This window comes from Rhineura floridana, chromosome 9 (assembly GCF_030035675.1).
Source record: "Rhineura floridana isolate rRhiFlo1 chromosome 9, rRhiFlo1.hap2, whole genome shotgun sequence".
Classification (NCBI taxonomy): domain Eukaryota; kingdom Metazoa; phylum Chordata; class Lepidosauria; order Squamata; family Rhineuridae; genus Rhineura; species Rhineura floridana.
The window spans coordinates 28,223,074-28,250,595 of record NC_084488.1 but is presented as its reverse complement, the minus strand read 5'-3'; the positions used below and the strand labels follow the sequence as shown (position 1 = coordinate 28,250,595).

At 39.1% G+C, this 27,522-nt stretch overlaps 1 protein-coding gene across 5 annotated transcripts in view; it reads left to right on the top strand.

Annotated features, from left to right (window-relative positions):
• The window catches only part of GABRA2 (gamma-aminobutyric acid type A receptor subunit alpha2), a 114,968-nt gene extending 107,255 nt beyond the window's left edge, over positions 1-7,713 (top strand). For 4 of the 5 annotated variants that reach the window (XM_061584177.1, XM_061584174.1, XM_061584175.1 and 1 more), the window contains exon 10: positions 3,593-7,713. In XM_061584177.1, coding sequence (XP_061440161.1) covers positions 3,593-3,901 — 309 coding nt within the window. In that variant the 3' untranslated portion in view covers positions 3,902-7,713. The remainder of the gene's footprint in view (positions 1-3,592) is intronic. The other variant, XR_009757833.1, reaches the window with a different exon arrangement.
• The last annotated feature ends 19,809 nt before the right edge of the window (positions 7,714-27,522 follow it).

Below are 27,522 nucleotides of genomic sequence, written 5' to 3'. Positions count from 1 at the left end.
CTTTTAGTGGAATCTGAGATCTTGCCCTGTGGAGACACTCAACACATATTAGCTATCAGGCTAACAGATAACAAATTTGGCACACTCATTTGCGTAAACATCTACTTCCCGCCTGCAATAGCTCGACTAGAATCAACATGGGAACATTTATCAGACATCATGACCGAAATAAGGAGACGACATCCTCAATCCCACATCATCCTTTGTGGCGACTTCAATGCCAGACTTCGCCAACTCAGACCCGGGGCAATCGCCGCTACGAACAACAATCCTTATCCACCTTTACCCATAGAACCAAGGACATCGTGAGACACCCATTCCAACAAACAAGGCCGCTGGCTAGTTGATTTTCTGAGTATGACAACTTTACAATGCCCCCATGGTTCCAATCAGGATTCTTCCAAAGGAACATACACCTATATGACTAATAGAGGGGCCAGTGTAATAGATTATATTTTCATCTCAATGCCCCTCTATTTAGAGATCACGGAGTTCAAAGTAGATAACAGGCCAGAAAGCGACCATCTTCCTTTAATCCTGTATCTCAAAACGTCTCCATCCAGTCTTTCCCCATCATGTTCCGTAAGTGAAGACGGCTTACTGACAGAACGAAGAAAGTCCTGGTCACAAGAGCTAAACACCTCCATAGCCCTTCTCCTGACTAACCCCCAATTTCAAGCAAACAAGCAAAATCTCATAACTAGTTCAGGAGAAGTTTTGACTCACTATCAAACCATAATTTATGCTCTTAGACCAAAGCTAACAAAGACCCATTCCTACAAGCCAAACAGACAAAGGAACAAGTCATGGTTTGATAGAGACTGCAAAATAGCAAGGAACCAGTTAACGAGATACACAAGGGGGGCACTAAGTGACCCGATAAACTACCCCCGGGCAATACTTGTGACTTTAAGATCAAATTACAAGCAGTTATTAAAACAGAAAAAGCAGGCATTTGCAAGAGCTGGCTGGTTATCTCTTGCCCAAACTGTTAAAGACAAAAATGAGGGCAGATTTTGGGAACTGGTAACCATGAGAACTGAGCACCCACAGGAGCTATGCCAGATTACAGCAATACAATGGCTTGACCATTACGCTTCCCAAAATCACCAACAAATAACCCCTCACTCTTCTCTTTCTCTGTGGCAGATTCCATCCTCGCCTCTCTGGCCCCCAGTCCCACTATCATTAGTGAAAGAACTAATCTCTTCCCTCAAACAAGGGAAGGCTCCTGGTGAGGACATGCTACCCCCAGACATTTTTTAAATTTTTTCAGACTGGTGGGCCCCGATTCTAGCCAAAATTTTCACTCAAATAAATGACACTGGCGAACTTCCAGCTGGATGGAACCTCAGTATAATCATCCCAATCCATAAAAAGGGTGATCGCACAGACCCAAATAACTATCGCCCAATAAGCTTGATAGTTACTGGAGCCAAACTTTATGCTAAATTCCTAATGATGAAATTAGAAGAATGGGAGGAGGCCAATCGAATTATACATCCCGAACAAGCAGGATTCAGGAAAGGCCACAGCACAATAGACCACTGTGCCACCCTTTACTTTTTAGCTAAAAGGTCAATGCACGGCCCAACAAAGCGTTTATACGTAGCCTTTGTAGACTTAGCGGCAGCGTTCGACTCAATTAACAGAACCAGACTATGGGAAAAACTTAAAAAATATAACATAGATGGATGCTTATTATTTTTGATAAGATCATTATATACCAATACCAATGCCAGAGTCAGAGTGGGCCCCACAGGTTCCCAAACAGACCCTTTTTTAATAACAAAAGGAGTCAAACAGGGTTGTCCCTTGGCACCATTTTTATTTAACTTTTACCTAAATGACGTAGTAACGGCAGTATCAGGAATGGATCTTTTTCCTCCTTCCCTGGGCCTAAGAAAAGTTTCCCTACTTTTATATGCGGATGACATGGCCCTATTATCAATAACCCGCAATGGTCTCAGGAGGGCCCTGGCAAGACTTTCATCTTATTGTACCACTGAAAATTTACAAATAAATTGTGCCAAGACAAAAATCATGGTATTTGGCAATAGGTCACCAATACATAAATGGTCAATAAATGGACATCCAATCGAGTAGTGTCGGACCTTTAAATATCTTGGTATACTCTTTGCCGATTCTCTCTCTTGGAGAAAACATATTGAACACATAAAATTAGCCGCACTAAGAATTAGTGGTTCTATTCTGAACTTCTATCGTACATCAGGGGGCAAACTAGTCTCTCCAGCTTTAAAATTATTCCAAAGTAAAGTTATACCGATGTTCCAATATGGAGCCCCAATCTGGGGATGGGAAAATCCGCTACTCGATCACCTAGAGACAGTTCAAAATAATTTTTTTTAAAAAATCCTGCTTCTCCCTTCAGCCACTCCAGCGTCCCTAATCCGGGCAGAAACTGGGACCCCGCCAGTCAGAACAATGATCCATTCTGCCCTGATAAATTTTTGGAAAGCAGACAAACAACCCCTCCCACGTCAAACTCTAAAAATCAGTGTATCAGACACATGGTCGGACAAATTTTTGTCTGCCCAACTCACGAAAATTTGCCAACTGTATCATATTGACCGCAAAGCGTTACAAGATTCCCTTAATAAAACCAGCTTTAAGGAGGCCATCCTTCTCCACACAGCCCGGATAGACAGATTAGCTTTAACAAACTCCAACTTTTCAATATGGTACAATCTATTTAAAACTGATCAAACAAAAGCAAACTATTTAGATTTCCTCACCTCAGTAAATCTGCGTCACGCCTATACAGCCCTGAGATTTCAGTCAATGCCCACGGCTTATTTGGCCGGTCGCCATAACGGCATTCCCCATGATCAAAGACTGTGCATTTGTAAAACTCTTGAGGTGGAGGATCTACCACATTATCTGTTAAATTGCTCTCTTTACAAACATCCCCGGGCCAAATTCTTGGATGAGGCATTGATTCACGCACCTGAAGACATACCCTCACGCATTATCTTTCTTCTTTCAGACAGAGACCCTGGGATTACTTATAGGGTAGCTTTATTTGCCCTAGCAGCGCAGAAGCTGAGAAGGAAATGTCTACTTGAACTAGGGCACGCCAGTTAGACTTTTAAGAGGCAACATTGTATGTAATAACATCTATGATTTTAATTGATTTTAAAAGTGTATTATCGGTCTGCGGCCTATGGCCAGACAGCAATAAATGATTGATTGATTGATATAACTAAGGCTGGAGATAGGCAAACATTTTTTAAGAACTGAAGAAGGTGTAATAAAACTGTCACTTCCCATGGTGTGCACACTCATTCCTTTTGTCCTACTGTTGCATTGGTCATACAGCCTTTTTTAAAGGTTTTTGAAGCACTATAAATTCCTGCAAAACCTTTGAACAGAAACAGTGGGTTGAGCGTTCATACACATAGGCAACAGTGCCCCATCACATCATCAGTCTCTAGGTGCTAATATGACAAGCATTATTTTTTTTCTCTTATTGTACTGCATTGCTGATTAAACGGATTTAATTACTTTGGCACATTAAACAATTAACGACTTAAAGCCTAATATATTTAATCATATGCCATCTTTTTCACAGAAAAAAGAAAAGGCATCAGTCATTAAGAAAAACAATGCCTACGCAGTGGCAGTTGCCAATTATGCACCAAATATCACCAAGGACTCTGTTCTCCCAACAATCTCCAAGAGTGCTACCACTTCAGAATCCAACAAAGCCAAGCCAGAAGCCAAGCCACAGGAAGCAAAGAAAACCTTCAACAGCGTTAGTAAAATTGACAGGATGTCAAGAATAGTTTTTCCAGTCTTATTTGGTACTTTCAACTTAGTGTACTGGGCAACATATCTAAACAGGGAACCTGTCTTACATGGGTTTGCTCCATCACACTAAAACCTTAATTTTATGCTGACGCTATATAACATCATTATAATCAGATTGTTTTCCTATGTACAGTATGACTAATAACTGCTAATCTGTGAACCAATATGTACAGAATGTATATAGGCATCATGTCCATTTATCTCCAAAGGAGGTACACAGAGTTTATTCTTGGGTTCTGTAAACAGATGGCACCCATAGCAAATATAGTCTGTTCTATCCATGTGAGTTCTCCTAAACTGGGTTTCAAATATGCTGAATTATGTCCATACAACTGCATATGGTCCTGCATAACTATTTAGTAACACTATTTTTTTAATTTAAAGTTTAAGATATTTTTCTATAAAATGACTAATTCTACTTTAATGCAAAGAAACTATCATTTAAAAGAGAAGGATTTTTTAAAAGAAGTAATCTTAATAATTTCTTATGGTAGCAGTGCCCATGTAAATATTACAGATGTGTGGAGAGCTCAAGTATTCTCTTAATTGCAACCATTATGAATGCAAGTTATGTATAAAAGCTACTGGAATGTCAGGGTTAATCATTTCTTACTTTTTAGTCAAGCTTTGAAGCTGCTGATTAACAGCTAGTTCTGTGATACGATTGGTGTTCTACTACTGGAGCAAAAGGATTAGGCTTGGAGGTCGCAAGGAAAGAAATGGTTCCACTCTAGCCCAAATAGCTGGAACAACATCCATCGCTATAGCTGAAGTGTTTCTCTTTATGTCGAGAGCACAAGTGTTGTACAAAAGCACTTGTGCAATGCTGTGGGGGAGGGGGGATGTTGGGAGCAAGGCAGTTGGTGCTGAACCAGCCACTCCATGCCACACTGCAGTAGAAATACCTGTAGATGATATACATTAGAAAACAGCTGTGGTACGCCAACATAAAGAAAATAATTTTTCTCCTCTTGGTCAAAAATACTGGTCAATATTAGCTGTTAAAAAGTCTCTAGTGTGCTTGGGTGTCATTGGGCCCTTTTTCAAGGATAATTTAAAAATGGAAAAAACATATAATTAGTTTGTTGTACAAACATGCAAAGAGGAGCAGTGTTAATAATAAAGAGTTCATACATTCTTTATTTTGCTAATCACAGATGTTCTCTGTGGAGAGCTTCACATGAACCTCCTTACATGAAATTGTATGGGCTGTTTTGGCTCTGAAAAAGTTCAGGTAGATGTAAAAAGTCAGAGATCTTTGTCTGGCAAGTGAGGCAGAACAATCAAGGCAGGATGTTTCTTTTTTGCTGCAGGTGCACAAAAGAGCAGAAATTACTTCCAAATTAACATTCAGGATCACGGGTGTAAATAGTGAACAGTAAAGTGAGATCAGATATTGTTGATGTTTTGAAATTTGTTGATATGCAGGGGGACAGCTCATCTCAATTATAAATTCTGAATCTTTCAAATAAGCAGTCATAGGGCTGGTTCACACATTACTGCATTTGGTTGCTGTGCATTCATCTGACTTGTTGATGAATGTACAAACTGATTTTACTGAATAACTTACAGAGCAATCCTAACAATATAAAGCCTGCATAAATTACACTGGCTTAAGTTAGCCCTATTCCAAACTCCATTCAGGAGGAATTTGACTTATACAAACCTTTTTGCCAGTAAGGTTCCAACAGGTTGCTAAGCTATGTGACCAAGCTAAAAGGTGTTTGGAATAAGTGTAAGTCTCTCCTTGCCTGTCCCACCCCGGAACACCAATTTTGGTGCAAACTCTCTCATCCCAACAGATCTTGAGTTTGGATTGCACTGTTAGATCCAAAGGTGCCCTCCACATGCAGAAGCTGTCTTCTGCTCATTGAAGGACTGTTTTACACCTTTCACTAGAATGTTACATTAAAACAGTGATACTGAATCCAAAGATATTCTTCCATTTGTGCAAGCTCTTGTGCAAGCTCTTGCAGAAGTGCAAGCTTTGAAAGCTGCTATAAAACCTATTAATAGTACTAGGCAAATTATTGTGCAAGCATTTGCAGATCAGCACAAGTGATTATTTTTCTTATGTTCATGTTTTTTTGGATTCAATCCATATGTTTGAAGTGATAATGAGGAATGTTATAGCCAGTGCTTTTTTTCTTTTTTTAAGTAAAAAATGAGGTGCCAGTACTCATATGTTGGCAAAAGTACTGTGGGTGCCAGCACAAAATAGTTGACATGGGCAGCAAAAAAAAAAAAAAAAGTGATGGTACCGTCATAAAAAAGCACCGGTTACAGCTGTGATTTATGTGTGTGGTGATTACGCATTCACATAGGCAAGTCATTCCTCCAAATGATGAACAAGTTTCTGAAAGCTGATTCATACAATGTAATTTTCAGACATGGAGTGACTCTTATAAGAAACTCAAGAGACTCAATACAGATGAAAACACATTTTGTGAGTAGTTCATAATCATCTGGATAATTTGCTGTTCAAAATTTCATGTAAAGCAACATTCCAGAATCTTGGCTGCAGGTTTACAAGATTATCTAGTACCAAAATTGCACATAGTAACCTTTCACAAGGCAATTTTCAGTATTAATCCAGTCTTGTGAATCAATAATTTTATCAATTAAAAATAAAAAAGCCAAATGTCCAGAAAAAAACTTTCAGACATTGATCAGGGTTAAGCATATTGGTGATATAAACTTTCTGTATATAACTTTTCCAAAGTACAGTTTGTGGGAAATCTGCCTTAAAAGGCTAGCTTCATATTATTCATGCATCCATTGTCACCACTGGAAACAGTGCTTTGTGATTTCAGTTTCATGAGGGAGTCCTCGTGATTAGGGATTATTGCTGCTTTTGTAAATTGCAACTTTACATTTTGTTCACATAAATTTACAACAAATTTATATATTAGAAATAATTTTGCTAAGAGGTGGACTTTTTAAAAATAAAATAAAATTCAGTGCGCCATCAGTACTTAAATGCAAATGGAAACAAAATTGGAGCCTCTATTTGCAAATTTTGTATAATATTTAATACTGATCCAGTAACTATTTATCATGAAACCTTTGCAAATATTCCTTATGCCCCACTAAAGGCCCTGTAAATCATCCCACCACAAATAATTGTGTACTGTATTTAGATTTTAATAACATATTTGGTCATCAAAAGTATTTTGATTCATATACATATTAGCAGTTATTAGTTGACCTTTTTTTAAAAAGCACCTTGGTGTCTTTATAGTGGAAGCATATGTAGTCGTATAGTGTCATTTATTGCAGTTTTGTACAGTACTTGAGTATAGTGCATAACTAGATATTGCAAAGTTTAACACTGTTTAAATATTTCTAAAACAAATTTTAAATTACCTTAAGAGGTGGAAACACACACACACAATCAAATGATATTTTCATTTGCTGTTTTATTTTCGGTATTGTTTTGTTTTCAATTAATGTGATTTTGGTCTTTACTCTGCATGACAAATATTGATGGCAAGGTTACATATGCATTTAAGTGATTAGAACAAAAAGGTGAGATGGATCTTTTGACATTAATAGTTCAATCCTTTACATGTATACTCAGAAATAAGCCCCACTGAGTTCAGCAGGACTTACTTCCAGGTTACCATATATTGGGTTGCAGCCTAAATCAAGTAAGGTGATTTACAATGAGAAAAGGTTGAAAGGATGCAACATTACTGCCCCAAGGTATATACATTTAATCCCCTTTAATGAATTCATCGTCTTCATTATCAGAGTTGGAAATATGAGCACTTTATTTGAAACATTAAAATAGAAAATTCTTATTTTCATATCTATTTATATATAATGTAGAGCCGTGTAATACAGAAATGTCTGCAATAGTGTGATAAAGCTGTATAAGGTTTGAAGGCAAGCAATAAAAAAGGTTCTTCATGGTACAGTCACACATATCTAAAAATGTTTTATTTGTAAATTATAAATATACTCTTTAATGCTATACTGTCCAGGTACAAATAAATAAGTATATATGTGTGTATATATGTAAAGCACCTGTAAATACTAATAATACAGACAATTTTCTTCAATTTTATCTTTGTTTTTGGCAAAAGGGCTCATGATTTTAATGCAAGGCCCATCACATTGGCTCTGACTTGCCCTCATTCTGTATTAATTTGGGGAGGGGGGTTATGCAAGCTCACTATTACTTGTTGTAGGGAGAAAATAACTATACTGAAGTTTATTTTCTCTCTCTTTCTGGCTGTCCAATTTTAAAACTCGAAGATCATGTGTTTAGGGAGATAATGTATTCAGGTAATATGATACAGTCCAGTTAATTTGTTACCTTTTTCCTACTATGAAGGGCACAGGAGAACCAGTGGGTGCTGGGTTGAGAATGCTCCCAGGAATGTAACACTTAATCTTTGATGCCAGTGTGCAGTGTTTCTGTTACAAGCTATGTATTTATTTATTTTTTATTAGTTTCATTTTTAAACCGCCCATAGCGAATAGCTCTCTGGGCGGTGTACAAAAAGATTAAAATACAGAATATCACAATAAATAAACAGCAAACAAAAAAAATTTAAAATTATAACATTAAATACTTAAAATGCCTGGGAGCATAGCCAGGTCTTAACCTGGTGCCGAAAAGATAGAAGCGTCGGCGCCAGGCGTACTTCTTCGGGGAGGCTGTTCCACAATTTGGGGGCCACTACAGAAAAGGCCCTAGATCGAGTAACTGTCCTCCGGGCTTCCTGATGGGTTGGTACCCGGAGGAGGGCCTTAGATGCTGAGCGAAGTGACCGGGTCGGTTCATAGCGGGAGAGGCGTTCCACAAGATACTGTGGTCCCACGCCGTGTAAGGCTTTATAGGTCAAAACCAGCACCTTGAATCTGGCTCGGAAGCAAATGGGTAGCCAGTGCAAACGGGCCAGAACAGGTGTTATATGCGCTGACCGGCTGGTCCCCGTCAGCATTCTGGCTGCTGCGTTTTGCACTAGCTGAAGCTTCCGAACTGTCTTCAAGGGCAGCCCTACGTAGAGCGCATTACAGTAATCCAGCCTAGAAGTTACCAGAGCATGAACAACTGAGGCAAGGTCATCCCTGTCCAGATAGGGGCGTAGCTGGGCTACCAACCGAAGGTGGTAGAATGCATTCCTTGCCACTGTGGCCACTTGCGCCTCAAGAGACAAGGAAGGATCGAAAAGAACCCCAAGACTACGAACCTGTTCCTTCAAGGGGAGTGTAACCCCATCTAGAACAGGGTAAACATCCACCATCTGGGCAGGGAAGGCATTCACCAACAGTGTCTCAGTCTTGTACTATCATCTCTCATTAATTACCATGGGATTTGACTGCCCTCAGCACTTTTACATCCTATGAGTTTTCTTGAAGTTTCATGCAATCTAGGTGGACAACTGAGATGTTTCTGTTAAACAATATAAAATCAGAACTTTGCCTTTAAAAAATGGGGGAGGGGTGAGTTTAGAATTGGTTATGTGGTAAGGCGCATGTTCTTACAAAACAGCAGACCCATAAAGGAACTTGCACAATCAAGCAAGTTGCTTCTGTTCTTCCTTCAGATCAATGTAGTATATGTGCAAAATGTAATTCCTGCACATAGATAACTGTGTTTTGTAAACTTAGTTTGCACAAAAGGGCCTATTGAAGTTATCATAACTGTTGGAAACAGGCACAAGCCAAATCGAGAAATATTGACTTAAATACAACTATTTAATACATTCTGTCATATGTCTTAACTCTTAATGCGTAATCCTGTGCATGCTTACCTGGAAGTATAAGCCCATTTAAATATCATGCAATTTATTTCCAAGTAAACATGCATAAAATTGGGTTGCACACGAACATCACTGGTGCTTTTATTATAAGTACATGCAATCGTTTACATATACACTAAAAACATAAAATATTAATAGATTTGCTGCAAATGTGCAAATCATAGCTTTGGTTGTACCAAACCCATTCCTACTTAAACAGATGAGGTGGTAATTGTTTGTTTTTAGGAAAACCATACCTAAAATTCTTGCCTCAGAAGTATACAAAAATATCCTGATTCTCAAGATATGGGTAGCTGCAGTGGTGGCACAATGCTGGCTGCAACTACAGCTACAGCTGTGTACTGCACAAAGCAAACTGTAAGTCTATCCAGTGCTGCTGCCTGTGAGCTGTGTGTCTGCATTCTAATAGGTTTTTACTCTATTACAGATGAGGAAAGTTGCACTGATACTGATGGCACTGGTGTCTAGCACTTTGTGGGTTCTAAATATATTAAGAAAGTACATTAGGTAACAATTTTAGTAGTCATATCACTAGCTCCTAGTCAATTGTCCTTGTTTTTAACCTTTGCACCCAATCTCATGCCACAAAAACAGGAGACAAACTATAGTGTATTTGTTTTTAGAGAGAGTTAGATATGGCATGATAGAACCTTTGTTGCCTGTGGGATACTAATTTCATTTCTCCCACTATCACTTCTGATCAAAAGTATTTTGCAGATTTTTTGAAACACTTCAGAAAAACCTGTGAATAGAGATGACAGATTAATATGTATACTTTGTACATATACAGATTAATATGTATACTTTGTACAATGAAAGTGACCGTCATCATCATCACTGTTTATTTGTATGCCACCTTTCCATAACAATTTATGCACAAGGCGGCTCACAACATGAACAGAAAAAAAAGTTACACAGCTCACTGTAAGAAATAAATTCAAATGGTCAATAAGTTAACAAAAACATCATTAAAAACATACAATAAATTGATACATCCTTATCATCATCAAAGTGATCTTTGTTCACCTTCAGATTTGAGGGGTCGGGAAGCTCTTATCTGTTTCCAGCCAGAGTAGCTTTCTGTGATAAAACTCTGCTACATGTGATGATGAAAGCTGTTGCCAGCCTCAGCTGACCTTGACAGTGCTGGGTCAAGCCCACCAAATGTTATGGCGAAGAGATCATAATGGCTCTAACTGCTGTGATTTCCCCCCCCCGTAAGTATGGCAACTCATAGGATCTAGCCTTTCCTATAGTTTTTTCATATGAAAATGGTTTAAAGTACTTTCTGCTCGCTGTCATGGTATTCCAGTTTTTTTTTAACAATAAAAAAATAAAACTTTAAGCAACCTCTGTATAATTGAGCATGAAATGCAAGTTTTAAATAAATGCACTGTTAAATAGATGTATCAGGGGGTTTTATGTCAGCCTTTTATTATGTTTTTCAGTATTTGGCCCAACATTTCAAACCTAAACAGAAAAAGTAAGTGTCCTAGATCCAAAGGTAGGGACTTTAGATGGGCAATATGTCATAGTAAGAATTGGCACTCATGTGTGTTCTCCACATTAGTTTATTTTGTTGAATTTGTGCCTAGTAATCCAAAGAATTAATACACTATGGGTGCTTGTATTGCTCTGACACAACATGAGGCAGGGTGGTCTGTCATTGCCAGGAGATGCCATGACAACTCGTACTACTCACAGTAGCATTGTCAGTTGTTACATGGCTGCTCGACCATGTATATCCAAATGTATGTAGGATTTGCTGGACTGAGCTTCCTGCATTGCCAAGAAATCCTATCGACACACCACAGTGGGGTTGTGGGTCACACCGTCTGTTAACATTTACAATTGGATACAAAATTATTCAGTATTGCCATTTGGATTAGTATCATTTTTTTATCATTAATTTTATTCAAATTTTCAAACACAAAACAAAACAAAAAAGAAACAGATTAAACAATAAAATAAAATGTTGACTTCCGATTTGTCGCAGATCAGTTATAGGTCTATGATATATAACAAACCTGTCTCTTAATATATTACAAAATCACTTTCCTCCAGTAGTTATCTTAATTAATCATCAAATCTCATTAGCATCACTTTATTCTTTCCGCAAAAAGTCAAAGAGAGGTTTCCACTCCTTGAAAAATATATCCATCGATTTTTCTCCAAATAAACATGTCAATTAATCCATCTCATCAAGTCTGCTAGGTCCAGTAATTTCAATAGCCATTTTTCCATTAGTGTTAATTCCATCTTCCAACCTCCATCCTTGCATCCATAATAATCTTGCTGTCATAGTCATATAGTAAGAGTCTAATGGGAATTTCCTTCATCACAAATATTTCCTTGCCGTCAATTCTGAATGTGTTGCTGAAATATTGTTGTAAAGTCATATCTCTGTTCCTCTTTTTTACGAAATGCACTAGCACATCTCTTGAGAGTTTTTCCATTGTCACATATCTGGAATTAATTCTATAATTTTTCTCTTTTTCAAGTTCCATCAAATCATTCCAGTCCAGAAATTCCATCGAAGCATTGATAACTTTATCTCTGATATCTTCATCAATTTATCCAGGGACAACGCCGAATTCCAAACAGTAATCTTTGTCTCCAGGATCCACAAACTCCAAATGTTTTTTCAGTTCCACACTAGATATATCTGTTCCAATCTCCAGGACTTGCATCCTCCCTTTAATTTTTGCCATAAAGTCCAAATCTTTTTCCAATTCCACATTTAATATATCTGATCCAATCTCCAGAATTTGCTCCTTCCCTTTAATTTCTTTTTCATCTTCTATTGCTTGTCCATCTGCTCCTTTTCTCATATAATCCTTTATTTCTTTCAACTCCTGTTTCACTTTACCAAATTCAGTTGCCATCTCTTGTCTACTCTGTCCCAGTTCTTGTTTCGTTATCTTAATCTCATCCCTTCCAGGGATACATCCAGGGTCTCTGCCACTTCTTTGATTGTCATTCTTAAAGCCGAAGAAAAAACCCTTCAAATTTCCAATATAGCCACAATTCCCAAGCAAAGAGTAATTTGCTTCTTTTTCCAGCAATAAGGGGGTTAATATTCCAGGCCTGTTGACATCATCTGGCCAGCACAGTTCTTATCTCCCACACGTCCAAGAATGCAAAACAAATTTGGTTCACAACGCCGAACAATTAGTAACATACACAAACAGCAGATTCGTCTAAAGAAAGTAGTCCAAGAAAAAGTAGTCCCTGACATATATCAATCAAGTAATCATCTAGATCAGATTTTCTCTTCGAGTAAATTGCCCCTCATCTGTTTTAATCTTTATAGTTTCCAAATTCAGGCCAGCTTTTTGCCATAAAAAATAAGATAAGCTTTTTAAATTTTCTTTCCTCCTCCTTAATTCCTTGTATAAAAGAGAGAAGTGTAACTCACCCAGGTATCTTGATTTCTGATTCTTAAACAAATCTCTTTTACTGTAGTAATTTAAGCCAAATGATAAGATTAGACAGAAGAAAGCTCGCCCGTTGTGGATTGTTTAAAAGAAAAAACGTCTCGCTTTTTTCAGCCCAGCTTGCTGGAAGTCCTAACTCCGTCCTCGGCTGCTAGGTATGCCTTCTTTTCCCAGGGAATTCCTGATCGATTCCAGCCACCGACAGCCTAACGAAGTTTCTGTGGATAATCTTCGGTTCACCCTTGCCTGGGAGAACATTTATACCAGTCAAAGTTCCCTTTTGACTGATTTTAAACTGAAAAAAGCTTCCTCTGAGACAGAGCTCATCTCAGAGGCAGCCACAGGCGGAGCAATCCTTCCGGGAAGTCGCCATTTGGATTAGTATCATTGAGGTTCAAAGAAAGGAATTAAGAATGTTTTCAGCAGGTGCATTTCATAGTGTCAAACTAAGTACACAAAAACTATAGTATGGGTAAACTGATAGTTGAAAAGTTTATTAGCCACCTAGGAAGATGGGAATCTACCCTATGCTGAGTCAGACCATTGGCCCACCAAGTTCATTATTATCTACGCAGTCTAGCAGCAGTTTTCAAGGGTTTCAGATGGGGGTCTTTCCCAGCCTTACCTGAAGATGCTTGGGATTGAGCATTGGACTTTCCACATGCACAACAGGTGCTCTTTCACTGAGCCACAGCTCTGTTCTTTTTTAAGTTTTCAGAGGATTTCTGGCCTAGGTGCTTAGTGCAGCATTTTTCTTCTCATGCCACACAACACAGTTTTACATGTATAGGACAGCATCTGAAAAGACAATCCAGACATGAAACCTTGTTTCTACATGTAGGTCATCCTTGCAATATTGGTTTATAAATGTGCATTGGATCAGAGTGTAATGGAGAAAAGGAGAAATGTGGGAGTTAATTTAGGTAGATAAAAGCCTGTCATTGGGGATTTTTAATGGGAGAATATGAAAAGTAGGAGATCCAGGGAGAGGAGTTACAGAGAGCTAGAACAGAAGTGTTCAGTAGATTGCACATCACAGAAGAGAACAAATGGTTTGTGTTCTTATCTGAGCACTTAGGAACAGGGGCGTCACTATGCAGGTGCGGGGGCGCAGACTGCACCCGGGTGACACCGAGAGGGGGTGACACCCAGAGCCGCCCCTAGCTCTCCTTTTGCTGGTGGTGCCCACCACCAAGGCCGGTTTTAAAGGACAGCCAGGGAACTGGCCCAAGGGTCCCGGAGCTACAGGAGCCCCAGAGGGGCCCTCCGCTCCCCTTCCATGATCCACGCACCCCTGCACGGCCCCCCTACCTGTCTACAGTAGTCTTTACCATTGCCCTTAATTAAGATGGCGGCTGCAATTTCCCTAAGGTACTAAAGCCGCTGCCGCCATCTTAGTTGATGGCAGAGATGTGCATGTGTAGCACGCATGTGTGCCATCAACAAAGATGGCGGCGGAGGCTTCATTCCCCTTAGGGAAACTGGCCGCCATCTTAATTAAGGGCAATAGTAAAGACTACTGTAGAGAGGTAGGGGGGCCGCGCAGGAGGCAGGGGAGCACGCATGTGCATACACACATGCGTACGTGTGTGTGCATACCCACCCACCCACCCACCCACTGGGGGGCCAGGGCAAGCTGATGCCCAAAGGCCCCTGCATGCCTGGAGCCGGCCCTGGGTGACACCATGAGTTATCGCACCGGGTGACACCAATCGTAGTGACGCCACTGCTTAGGAAGTAAAACATGATTCCTGGAGTGGGTAGAAAGTGAACATTTTTATGTCCCAACACCCTGGGCTCCTTCAGGAGGAAGGGTGGGATATAAATTCAGTAGATGGTGGTGATGATGATGGTGCTGTTTTAGTTTGGGGGACTGAATTATTTAATTATTTAATGCAATGTATGGTATAAGATTCATTAGCTCTGTTGTTTTCTCTGGTAACTGAAAAATAAAGTGAAAATGCTCCAGTTGCTTGCTGCTAATTTGACTTGTTTACAGTTAAGCTTTCTCCTCTTAATCTGTTTCATTTTTACAAGCCTGGATATTAAGTCAAAACCCAGAAAAAGAAGTTAAATTTAACATAGAAGACAAGCTGTACTAAAAAAAACCAAACAAACCTTAGTGCATCTGCTGCAATTTTAGAATGCAGGAGAATCCTCCTAACTTCTCTCAGGTTGCATGAAACGTTGCCTTGTGCAGAGTGTATTTTAGTGCTCATTTTGTGCAGAAAACGTTCTGTTCAACATTTAAATAACTGTTCAGTGGATTTGTGGTGCTCCTCTGCAAGTCAAAAAAAATGGAACCTCTTGCAACCAAAGAATAGTGGCAGCTCCACTTTTGTAAGTTTGCATCTGTGTGAAGTGATTGGCTGGGAGTAACTCAGATATGGTAATACTGTTATATCATTCAGTGAAAACTGCATGGGCTTCATTAGGTTCGGCTATATTGGTCAGTAGCAAATGAAACAGTGCAAATTTTAATAGATGGTCAAAGGCTAGAGTTACCAATTCCTCATGCAAAGAGACTATTTCTTCTCTATCTGTATGGCAATTAAAATTTCTGCAGGCGCAGCTTCTGCTGTGATTAGGGTTGCCAGGTTCATGGTCTGAGACTGATCCTGTATCTTTAGGAGAAGAGCCAAGTGCAGGTGTTCTTGCAACCCTGTAATGGGAAAAACCACAAGGTAGAATTCTCCCTTCCCCCTGCACAACTTTTAAAGATACAGGAGACCTCTTGGAGGCCGGGCCTGGCAACCAAGAGGTCTTCTGTATCTTTAAAACTTGTGCAGGGGCAAGGGAGAATTCCACCTTGTGGTTTTTCCCATTACAGGGTTGCAAGAACACCTGCACTTGGCTAACTTTCTCTTCTCCTAAAGATACAGGATCAGTCTCAGGCCATGAACCTGGCAACCCTAGCTGTGATGACTGCAGAAACCATTATTATGTTTTTTTTTCCTGAAGTGATGCCATCAGGTCAGGACAATGGGGCAGGCATCCAGGGTCCCAAGCAGCAGAATGAGCAGAAGAGCCCCCAAATGCAGCAGGGCTGGTGTACCACATTTAAAAGTGAAGCAATGCACACTATCATCTAATGATGGGGTCCCCTAAGACCATTAAGTCCATCTAACCGCACTATTGTCTTTCTGCCCTTCATGGACAAGTTTTGGAAGCCTCCTTTTCTCTCCCATGTGTGCATGTGCGTTCACACAGAGACAGTATTAAGGTCTCTTCTCATACCACATTTTTGAGAAGTACACCTAAATGTGCACCTCAAAATATAAAGTGTTAATGTGAAAAGGAAATGTTTCAAAACATGTGTTTCATACAGGTATGCTTGTTAGAGCTGAGATTGGCTACAGTTCTTCCGCTGAGTGTTCACTTGGTGAGAGACCCAATTTTCTTACTGTGTTATGTATGAAATGGCCCTTGGGCTATACAAAGCACTCTCTGCAGAACACCACACTGCTGAATGATGAGGCAATAAAGAATTGTACTCTTTGCGATAGAAATAGGTTGTTGACATGGTTCTGGATTGAGAGAGTTAAAGGGTATAGCTTTTATAAGGTAGTGAAGCAGGGTCACTTTTTAATCTGAGTTTGTGAGAAATTGTGAATTTTGCAATAACATCTAAAAGGCTGAAATGCTTTAATATAGGGAACCTCATGAATGAATAAATAAAAACTTTGTTTTATTTTGCAGAAAGTAAAATGAGTAGTTGTTGGTTGTTTACTTGAGCAAAAGAAGAATGTATTTGACAGAATGTGTTAATTGGAGTCCTCAGATAAGGGAACCTACTCACGGAAACACGTAGAACATTTTTTCTCAGAAGCCTTATAATAGCTGCAAACCAGACCACATTTACTTTATAGTAATCTTGTTTAAAAAAATAGGGTTTAACTACTGTAAGTAGGTTGTGGATCTGGCTAATGTGTCTTCCATTAGAACACTACTAATTTGCAATTAATATTGTTCCAGTTTCTTTAATTTTCCTTTTATTTTTCCATATGTTTTGAACATTGACCATTCCGCCATGGGTGCCCCTGCTAGGAGTCTAGCATCTTGGTCTAGACTCCTGACGGCATTGCTCTCAGCTTCTTTGACACTCTCAACCCCCCTCACCACGTTAAGGTGTGCATCCTAAAGGGGGCCTTTTCCTGGTACACCAAGATAATACAATATATGCTCTGTAACTTGGTTTTATCATGCACCTTAGAATGTTAATTGCTGCATTACTTTGAATCATTCAATTGGCCGCCAGCTCATATAACTTGTGTTCAAGGTACTCAGGACTGCACTAAATTAAGGTTTTTAAAAAATATATACGTTAAAGAGAAGACAGCTTCCGTCAAATTTTTGTCCTAGAGAACTTCTGGTGTGTTAGGTTTCTTTCCCATTACTGTTTAAATTAACACAAAGAAAGAAATAAGAAATTGTTTGCTTTTGTCAATTCTGTTGTAGATTATCATGTTAGTTGCATCTAGCAGTCATGTGTTTACAGTATTTAACTTTTAGCACAGAATGCAGCATAGTATTTACATTTATTCATCCAAAAGATACATGTGCAGCATACACATGCTCTACAAAAAAGAAAAACAACTGCTAAGGAAAACATAGTCACTTTATAGAAAATAGCTTGATGGCACTTCTGTTCAACAGAGGAATTCGCATTGAATATTAATTTATTTGCCTTCATCAAAAACAATATATTTGATATAAAGAAATGATTGCTTAGCGAGTGGTTTCTCTAAGCCAAGCAAATGATAAAGCATATCTAAAACATTTACAGCACGTTTGTGCAAGCTGTGACCCACCAAGTCGAATGCAGCCCACCAGCCATGCACCAGCCATGCATGTGGCCTGCCAGATGCTTGACAATTACACTGTTTTTGCAGCACCCCTGGTAGGCCTCAATAATGCATGCATGGCTGGTGGAGTGTGTTTGACTTGGTAGATCACAAGGTGTTCAAGTCTTGTTTATAGCAAGTTTATTTTCACATGCATCTGAATTTTATGGAACTCGGACTGTTTAGGGCCAAAACCAGCACTCTGAATTTGGTCTGAAAATTAATTGGAAACTAGTAACAATGGTGCAATGTTGGAGTTAGATGCTCCATAGAATAGGCCCTAATTTGTACTCTTGTAGCTGCAATCAGATGAGCCCACTTAAAATGCAGAGTCCCATAGAGTGCATGACAGTAATTCAGTAGATAAATAACATGTGCCCAGCCTCTCCAGAAAATGATGCCACTGATGCACTACGCTATATTGGGAAAAAGCACTCACATTCTTAGCCACTATGACCTGGGCATCCAGGTGCAGTAGAACCTGGACATTCCAGGAAAACTCCCAAGCTGTGACCCTGATTAGATTTTTTGTTGTTGTTGAGTAAAAAGGAGTATCAGGTGGTGAATTAACACACACAAACTAAATGCTTGCACAATAAAAAAAAAAAACTCTGCATGATAAATGTGGTCTATGTATTTTTGAACATCAGTGTTATAAAAAACCTTGGGATGGCAGTTCACTTTTTAGTGTTCTATAGTTAAGGAAAAACACACACAAAAACAAATGGGATTATAATATTCTGTAATTTGTGACCTTGTTTAGCTAGGGGGAAATTTATGCTTTCATGAAAATGTAAAAGAAATAACTTGACCAATGTTTGAATGTGTCACTTTGCTTGTTGATAAAAGGATATTTATTAACCCACACAAAAAATATTGCTTAATATTATCTTTTTGGTACTTATTAAAGTAATTTAAATATACTGTATTTGTTTTGGTTTGGTTTTGATGGCATACCTCTCCTCATCTGTCTATTCTGTAAAATAGAAAGAATGAAACCACAGTAATGAAAGGTGTTCAGATTTTAAAAATCTGTTTCTATTCTGTGTTATGTAGTGGTATTTAATTTTGTCCCTTAGGGCTTTATTCTCATATTTAATATAAAGTAGTATCAGTTAATGCCAATTAACTGACTACATTTAAACAAGACAACAAACAGCCTCTTACTGAGCAAAGTTGTGTGCAAACTTTTCACACATTGTATGGCAACGGTGGATTGTAAAAATCACTTTCTGAGTCAACAGTTCAGTGACTGGTATGCTCTTTCACCAGCAGATGGATGGAGGGGTATTAAATATAAATCAGGAACTAGGGTGGAGTAATAGAAAGTAGCCCCTTTCCCTTTCCCACTCTGTCATGGTATGACTTTTGAGCCTAAACGTCATAAGAATGTCACAGTCTGTGCTACCACAAATGTGTTGTGTGCGTGTGTGCATGCATGCTCACACACACCCATGATGCACCATTCATAATCGTACAGTCATAAGCCTGGGGAATGTTCTTCCACATAATGCAAGACATGAGTCCCTGTTAAAGGCAATGTAGAATAGAACACAGATAGTGGCACCTGTTGCAGATTATTAACATGGAGTACAAGAGTTTATGCTTAAACAAGTGGCAGGGAAATCTTGTTCTGGCAGAGGATGTGAGCACCTAGGGCTTCAGTGCAGGAAATCTGTTGCAATCTTTGTCTCTTTGGGTGGCTAGGTTTTAAGCTTCATCACCCATTCAAAATTATTAATATTATTTAGATTTGTTGGTTGCTTGTTACCTGAAGGTCTCCAAGAGACTTATAACATTGTCAAAACCAAAATAAAGATATCATTGTTAAAATATAAATATATCATTGTTAAAAAACAAAAATAAATATGCCATAAAAACAAAACAATAAAATAATAACCCACATACAACCATAGGAAGCTTGGGCAGCACACTAAAAACAAAAGTCTATCAAATACCTGGAGGAAAAGATAAGTCTTTACCTGGTGCTGAAAAGATGTCAATGAAAGCACCAGGGGACCTCATTAGGGAGTGCATTCCGTAGATGGGGGGCCACAACTGAAAAGGCTCTCTCCCCTCTCACCACCCTCCGAGCCTCCCTCAGAGAGGGGACCTGGAGAAGGGCCTCAGAAGAAGGAAGAATTTGCCTTTTGTTTGGGGATTTGCCTCATGGGAAGATTTTGAGGTATCTAAGTACATTTTTGGGCTTGTTAACAAGGGATAGTAATCAAGACCTTAACCTTCGTAACCAGCAGGCTGCATTTAATTCTTTAACAAATGTGCTATTAAACTATGAAAGTCACTTTTTCATGTTGTGTATTAAACACATTATGTTTCACTTCAAGCTGCATTAATTTCCATCCAGCAGGCAATTAGCAGGCTATTTAAGATTGGAGTCAAAACTCTAATTAATAGTAACGTGTTAATATTTGTGCAAATAAATCCCACTATCTTGAATTTTCAAAATAAATATATGTCAACATCTCTACATTGAAAAGAATGATTCAGAAGACTCGGCACAATTACTCTCAAGTATTACTTTTTGGATCTATGGAGATCTTTAACACAGTGCTTTATGTTTATTGTGATGTTTGGGATAGTACCAACCTCTGGAATGTAATTAGACCCTTGCTCAATACAGAATTTTGAATTATGTTGCTCTAGAGGAGCTTTCCCCAATCTATTGCCCTCCAGATGCTTTGGGTTATAATGCTAATAAGCCCCAGCCAGCACAGGTTAGACAGTATCAACAAGACTCAGCGATATGTTTTTAAGTGAGCCTCTTTCTGTTCTAGCTGTACTCACAAATCACATGGTCTTCAACGTCTATATACTAATGCTCAGAGTTTGAGAAATAAACAGGATGAACTTGAATGCTTAATACAGGAGGGTAAATATGACTTGATAGGTATAACTGAAACTTGGTGGGATGACTCCCATGACTAGAATACAGCAATTGAAGGATATAACTTGTTCAGAAAGAACAGAAGGAATAGAAAGGGAGGCAGTCACACTATATATTAAATATATACATCCCTGCAGAGAAATACAGGAGGATTAGCTTGGTAGCCTCACTGAGTGTATCTGGATTAAAATAAATGAGGTAAAGAATAAAAGCAACGTGGTTGGACTCTACTACCTACCGTCTAATAAAGGAGAAGACAAGGATGAAACTTTTGAAAAGCAAATGGCCCATGTTTCAAGGAGGCAAGATGTAGTAGTAATGGTGGACTTCAATTACCCCAATATCTGTTGGGAGACAAATTCTGTCAAACACAGCCACTCTAAGAAATTCCTGACTTGTGTTGCTGATAACCTTTTCCTATAGAAAGTGGAGAAAGGAACTCGAGAATCAGCTATCCTTGACTTGATTCTAACCACTGGAGATGACGTAGTGGATGAAGTGGCAGTTATGAGAACTCTAGAGGAAAGTGACCATGTTATACTTGAGTTCTTGATTTTTGTTGTTGTTATATGCTTTCAAGTTGATTACGACTTATGGCGACCCTATGAATCAATGACCTCCAATAGCATTTGTTATAAACCACCCTGTTCAGATCTTGTAAATTCAGATCTGTGGCTTCCTTTATGGAATCAATCCATCTCTTGTTTGGCCTTCCTCTTTTTCTACTATCTTCTGTTTTTCCCAGCATTATTGTCTTTTCTAGTGAATCATGTCTTTTCATTATGTGTCCAAAATATGATAACCTCAGTTTCATCATTTTAGCTTCTAGTGATAGCTCTGGTTTAATTGGTTCACCCAATTATTTGTCTTTTTTTTCAGTCCATGATATGCGCAAAGCTCTCCTCCAACACTACATTTCAAATGAGTTGATTTTTCTCTTATCCACTTTTTTCACTGTCGAGCATTCACATCCATACATATAGATTGGGAATACTATGGTCTGAATGATCCTGACTTTAGTGTTCAGTGATACTTCTTTGCATTTGAGGACCTTGTCTGGTTCTCTCATAGCTGCCCTCCCCAGTCCTAGCTGCCTTCGGATTTCTTGACTATTGTCTCCATTTTGGTTAATTACTGTGCCGAGGTATTGATAATCCTTGACAAGTTCAAGGTCCTCATTGTCAACTTTAAAGTTACATATATCTTCTGTTGTCGTTACTTTAGTCTTTTTGACATTCAGCTGTAGTCCTGCTTTTTTGCTTTCCGCTTTAACGTTCATCAGCATTCATTTCAAATCATTACTGGTTTCTGCTAGTAGTATGGTATCATCTGCATATCTTAAATTATTGATATTTCTCCCTCTAATTTTCATACCTCCTTCATCTTGGTCAAATCCTGCCTTCCGTATGATATGTTCTGCATATAGATGAAACAGATGGGGTGATAAAATGCACATCTCACACTCTTTCCAATGGGGAACCAATCAGTTTCTCCATATTCTGTCTTCCATACTCTTGTGTAGAGTATAGGTTGCACATCAGGACAATCAGATGCTGTGGCACCCCCATTTCTTTTAAAGCATTCCATAGTTTTTCATGATCTACACAATCAAAGGCTTTGCTGTAATCTATAAAGCACAGGCTGATTTTCTTGCAAAATTCCTTGGTCCATTCCATTATCCAACGTATGTTTGCGATATGATCTCTGGTGCCTCTTCTCTTTCTAAATCCAGCTTGGATGTCTGGCATTTCTTGTTCTATATATGGTAAGAGCCTTTGTTGTAGAATTTTGAACATTACTTCAATTGCCTGGGATATTAAGGCAATAATTCGATAATTACTGCATTCCCTGAGATCCACTTTCTATGGAAATGGGATAGATATAGAACGTTTCCAGTCTGTGGGCCATTGTTTAGTTTTCCATATTTGTTGACAAATGTTTGTCAAAATTTGGACAGATTCAGGCTCGGTAGCTTGTAGCAGCTCTATTGGTATGCCATCTGTTCTGGGTGATTTGTTTCTTCCAAGTATTTTAAGAGCAGCTTTCACCTCACATTCTAAAATTTCTGGTTCTTCATTATACGATTCCTCTGTGAATGAATCTGCCATCTTTGCATCTCCTTTATAGAGTTCTTCAGTGTAATGCTTCCATCTTCCTTTTATTTTATCTCAGTCAGTCAGTGTTCCCCTGTTGATTTTTTAACATCCCTACTCTTGGTTTAAATTTCCCTTTAATTTCTCTAATTTTTTGGAATAGGGCTCTTGTTCTTCCCTTTTTGTTCTCCTCTTCTATTTCTATACAATAACTATTGTAATAGTTCTCTTTGTTCTCTTTGTTCCTAGTTGTTGTATAGTTGCATTTAGGGTTCTAACTGTGTTTCTTTCTCCTTTTACTTTTGCTTTCCTTCTCTCTTTAACCACTTTAAGAGTTTCTTCCGTCATCCATTGAGGTCTTTCTTTTTAACTAGAGCTGTTGTCTTTTTGCATTCTTTCCTGATAATGTCTCTAACTTCACTCCATAGTTCTTCTAGTTTTCTGTCAACTAAGTTTAAAGCCTCAAATCTGTTCCTTATTTGAACTTTATATTCTTCTGGGATGTTATTTATATTGTATTTTGGCATTATGATTGCTTTGTTGTTCTTCTTTAGCTTTACTCTGATTTTCGATAGTACCAATTCATGATCTGTACCACAGTCTGCTCCTGGTCTTGTTTTCTCAGAAAGTATGGAACTTCTCCATCTTCTGCTACCAATTATATAAACAATTTGATTCCGGTATTAACCATTTGGTTGCTCAAAAAATGTGTTTGCAAGAAACAAATTATTGGCTTCACAGAATTCAATAAGTCTTTCCCCTGCTTCATTTCTATCTCCTATGCCTCATTTCCCCACAATTCCTAGTTCTTCTTTGTTCCCTACTTTTGCATTCCAGTCCCCCATGATTATCAACACATCTTGTTTGGGTGTGTGATCAATTTCTTCCTGTACTTCTGCATAAAATCTCTCCAGTTCCTCTTCTTCTGCATTTGCCACTGGAGCGTAGACTTGTATGATGGTGATGTTAATAGCTTTCCCTTTAATCTCATTGATATCGCTTGCTCACACCTTGCGTTATAGCTCAATCAATCAATCAATCAATCAATCTTTATTGATACGGTCATAGACCAAAAGACATTTATAAATAAAACTACATACATTTATAATAAAAGGTTACAAAGTTGCAGTCATGTTAAAACAGTAAAACAATAAAACAACAAGGAAAACAGTTACAGTTGGGTGGCGGAAGCTTCTGGAAGGATAGATGCCTTCCGAATTGATTGAGCCGCAAAAATAAATTTAGCAACTGACAAGATAGTATCCTTATTAGCTGCTGACAAAAGATGTAAAAGTAAACAGTTAAGCGGTTTGTAGGGGTATTTATTTATGATGGGGGTTATGAATTTGGAGCGAATATCGTCATATAGGGCGCACTCAAAGATGACATGAGAGAGAGTTTCTATGGCGCTGACACCACAAAGGCATAATCGGTTTGCATACGGGATACGTTTAAATCTCCCTTCAAGTAAGGCAGAGATAAGACAGTTAAATCTAGCCTTTGTAAAGGCTAGACGATATTTGGGGATCGTAAGAGTTTCCAGATAAGGGGCACTGAGCATAGGCACAAAGCTCAGACCAAAGTGAATAGGAGAGCAGGTCGAGGTGGCTGCAGTTATGGAGCGTTGGAAGTCCATATCGTTGATACGAGTCCAGATAGAATGTTTAACTGTCTCTGGAGCGAGGCACATCAGATGTTCAATTGAGAGGCCAATACTTGCAAGGTAATTTGTAAACGTACGGGCCCATTTCGAGGTAAAAGAGTCTTCCCAGAGTAAAGGGAGATAGCCAGTAGATTTTTCATAAGACATTTTAAACCAGAAATTTAGGGCGGCCAACCACGCTTGAGACTCAAGTGAGACTAGGCCAGATTCTAACCTAAGGACCGCCGCAGGAACGCACCTGGGAACGCCAAAAATTTGTCTGAGAAACAAGGAGAGAACTGCCTCCGCAGAAGAGTTGAAGGCGCCAATCCATAAAGGTACCCCGTAGAGAAGTTGAGAAATAGTTTTGGATCTAAAAACCTTTAGGGCTGCCGGAATGTATTGTCCTCCTTTAGTGAAGAAGAACCTTCGAATACCACTGGCTGAGTTGCGAGCAGTAGAAATAGCCCCTCGGATATGGGGATTCCAGGACAGAGAGGAATGAAAAAGTATACCAAGGTATTTGAAATGAGAAACCTGTTCTATTTTATGGGTATTAATTGTCCATGCGTGAGCAGGAGAGTGCTTGGCAAAAGCTAAGATCTTAGTTTTGGAAAAGTTTATAGATAGTTTGTTATCATGACAGAAACTCATAAAAGCTTTAGTTAGGCGTTTGAGTCCTACTTTAGAAACAGAAAGGAGAACAGCGTCATCTGCATACAATAACAAGGGACAATGCAGGTTTGCTAACTTAGGGGGGTGGAAGTCCGGGGATTGACAATAAAGGGACAGATCATTCATGAAAAAATTAAATAAAAGTGGGGCTAGTATGCAGCCTTGTCTAACTCCTTTTGTTGTAGTAATGGGGTTTGTGAGATGACCTTCACGACTACATCTAACACGAAAGGATGTGTGGTGGTGCAGACGGCTAATTAAGAAGAGGAGTCTCTTGTCGATCGTAGATTTTGCGAGTTTCGCCCATAGTATCTCCCTAGGGATGGAATCAAAAGCCGATTTCAAGTCGACAAAGGCAACAAACAGGCCGTTACCCCAGCGGTTCTTGTATTTTTCAGCTAAGTGATTTAAAATCACACAGTGTTCTATCCCAGACCTACCTTTCCGGAAAGCTGCCTGCTCCCTCCCAAGGATATTATCCTCCTCCAACCAAGATGAGAGTCTCTCTTTTAAGTAGCAGGCATATAGTTTGCCAATAATGGAAAGGAGGCTAATTGGGCGGTAATTTGCTGGGTCCTCTTTGTTCCCTTTTTTAAATATAGGGATAACTATGGATTCAAGCCAAGACTCAGGGAAGCATCCGGAATTATTGATCAGAGTAAAGAAATTTGCTAGAAGAGGGGCCCACCAAGCTTGGTGCGCCTTCAACATTTCAGAAAGTATGTTATCAGGTCCAGGAGCTTTGCCGGATTTCAAGCTAGCAATCAAATCAATAATTTCTTTTTGGGTTACAGATGGCCAAGTGGGAAGATTTGTTAAATTATCAATAAAGGAAACAGCATTTACAGTCTCGTTGTTTGCAGAAAAATATTTCTCCCAGAGGTATGGGGAAATGTGGCAAGGGGCCGGATTTAGTGGGCTCATAGAACCAGAAATCAGCTCCCAAAAACACTTCGAATTATTTGATCTGGAGGCTTGAATTAGGGCTTCCCAATCTTCATGCATCACCTGCCTTTTTTTGATGACTATCATATGCTTGTAGTATTTTTTGATAATAAAATACTCAGGGGGCAGGGTGGTTAAATTTTGGTGTCGATATTGAAGGTATAGCCGTCTCAGCTGTTTCTTAGCATCAAGACAGTCCTTATCAAACCATCTGGGAAAACCAGTGGTAGGAGGAGCCCTGAAGGAAGAAGATGGTGGGATAATAGAGGCTTTAAGTTTGGTAATTAAGGAGTTATACGCTATTGACGCTAAATATGAATCAGAAGCATGCATGATCTCCCTCTGTAAGGACAGGGCAGAGGGGGAAGTGAGAAATAAGGCCACATTAGAGGCTACTGTGGGAGTCCAAAATGTCCTTTTATGGGTAGGGTGGATTAGATTTGCCATTGGTTTATGGGTAAGGAGCAAGTGACCGCGTTCTGGTAGATAAAAGGAAAAGGTGAGGGGAAGGTGATCACTATCCTGTCTGGAGCCGACAGAAAAGTCCGAAATAAACCTGAACAGGGAATGCGAGATCAAGGCGTAATCGATGACACTGCACCTGAGGCCAGAAATGTAGGTAAATTCCGCACATGAATCTATCTGCTTATGACCGTTCAACATTATTAGGCTGTGTCTAGCAAGGAATCGGTATAAACATATTCCACCATAATTTATCTTGGGGTCCTTGGAAGTCCTAGCATAGCCTGGGAGGTATGGGGCGGTGTCCTCGCCCCCCCAGAGGTTTGAAGCAAATAGCGCATCATTGTGGGGGCCAGACCTGGCGTTGAAATCACCCATAACAATGAGAGGAGCTTTGGGGAATTTAGCCTCGAGTGATGTTAGATAATTGGTAAGAACGTCCCAGTCACAGTCAATTTGTGCCCGAGAGGCATGAGGGGGAATATAAACATTTACTAACAGAAGAGAAAATGTGCTAAAAGATAATAAAACAGCCTGTGCAATGTTTTTACAAGGGGTTAAACTTATAGAGCGAGCTGTTACAGAAGTAGAAATGAGTATGGCTAGGCCTCCTTTGGGTCTGCCTTTGGAACTGGGTTGGGAATAGGTCGCTGGTAAACATGAACAAGAGAAACCATCCACTATTAATTTAAGGGTACACCACGTCTCCTGTAAGAAAATTAAGTCAAATTTGTTCAGAAAAGTAATAAAGTCAGGAATTTTTTGTTTGGCATTCCACCCTGCAATGTTCCAGGAGAGAAGGTGGAATGTAAACTTAGGTGAGAGAACAGAAACCTGGCATGCATTAATAATTGGATTCGTAGGATGAGAAATTTCCTTTGCTGTATAAGATTTGCAGAGTGAGTGCTGTGGTG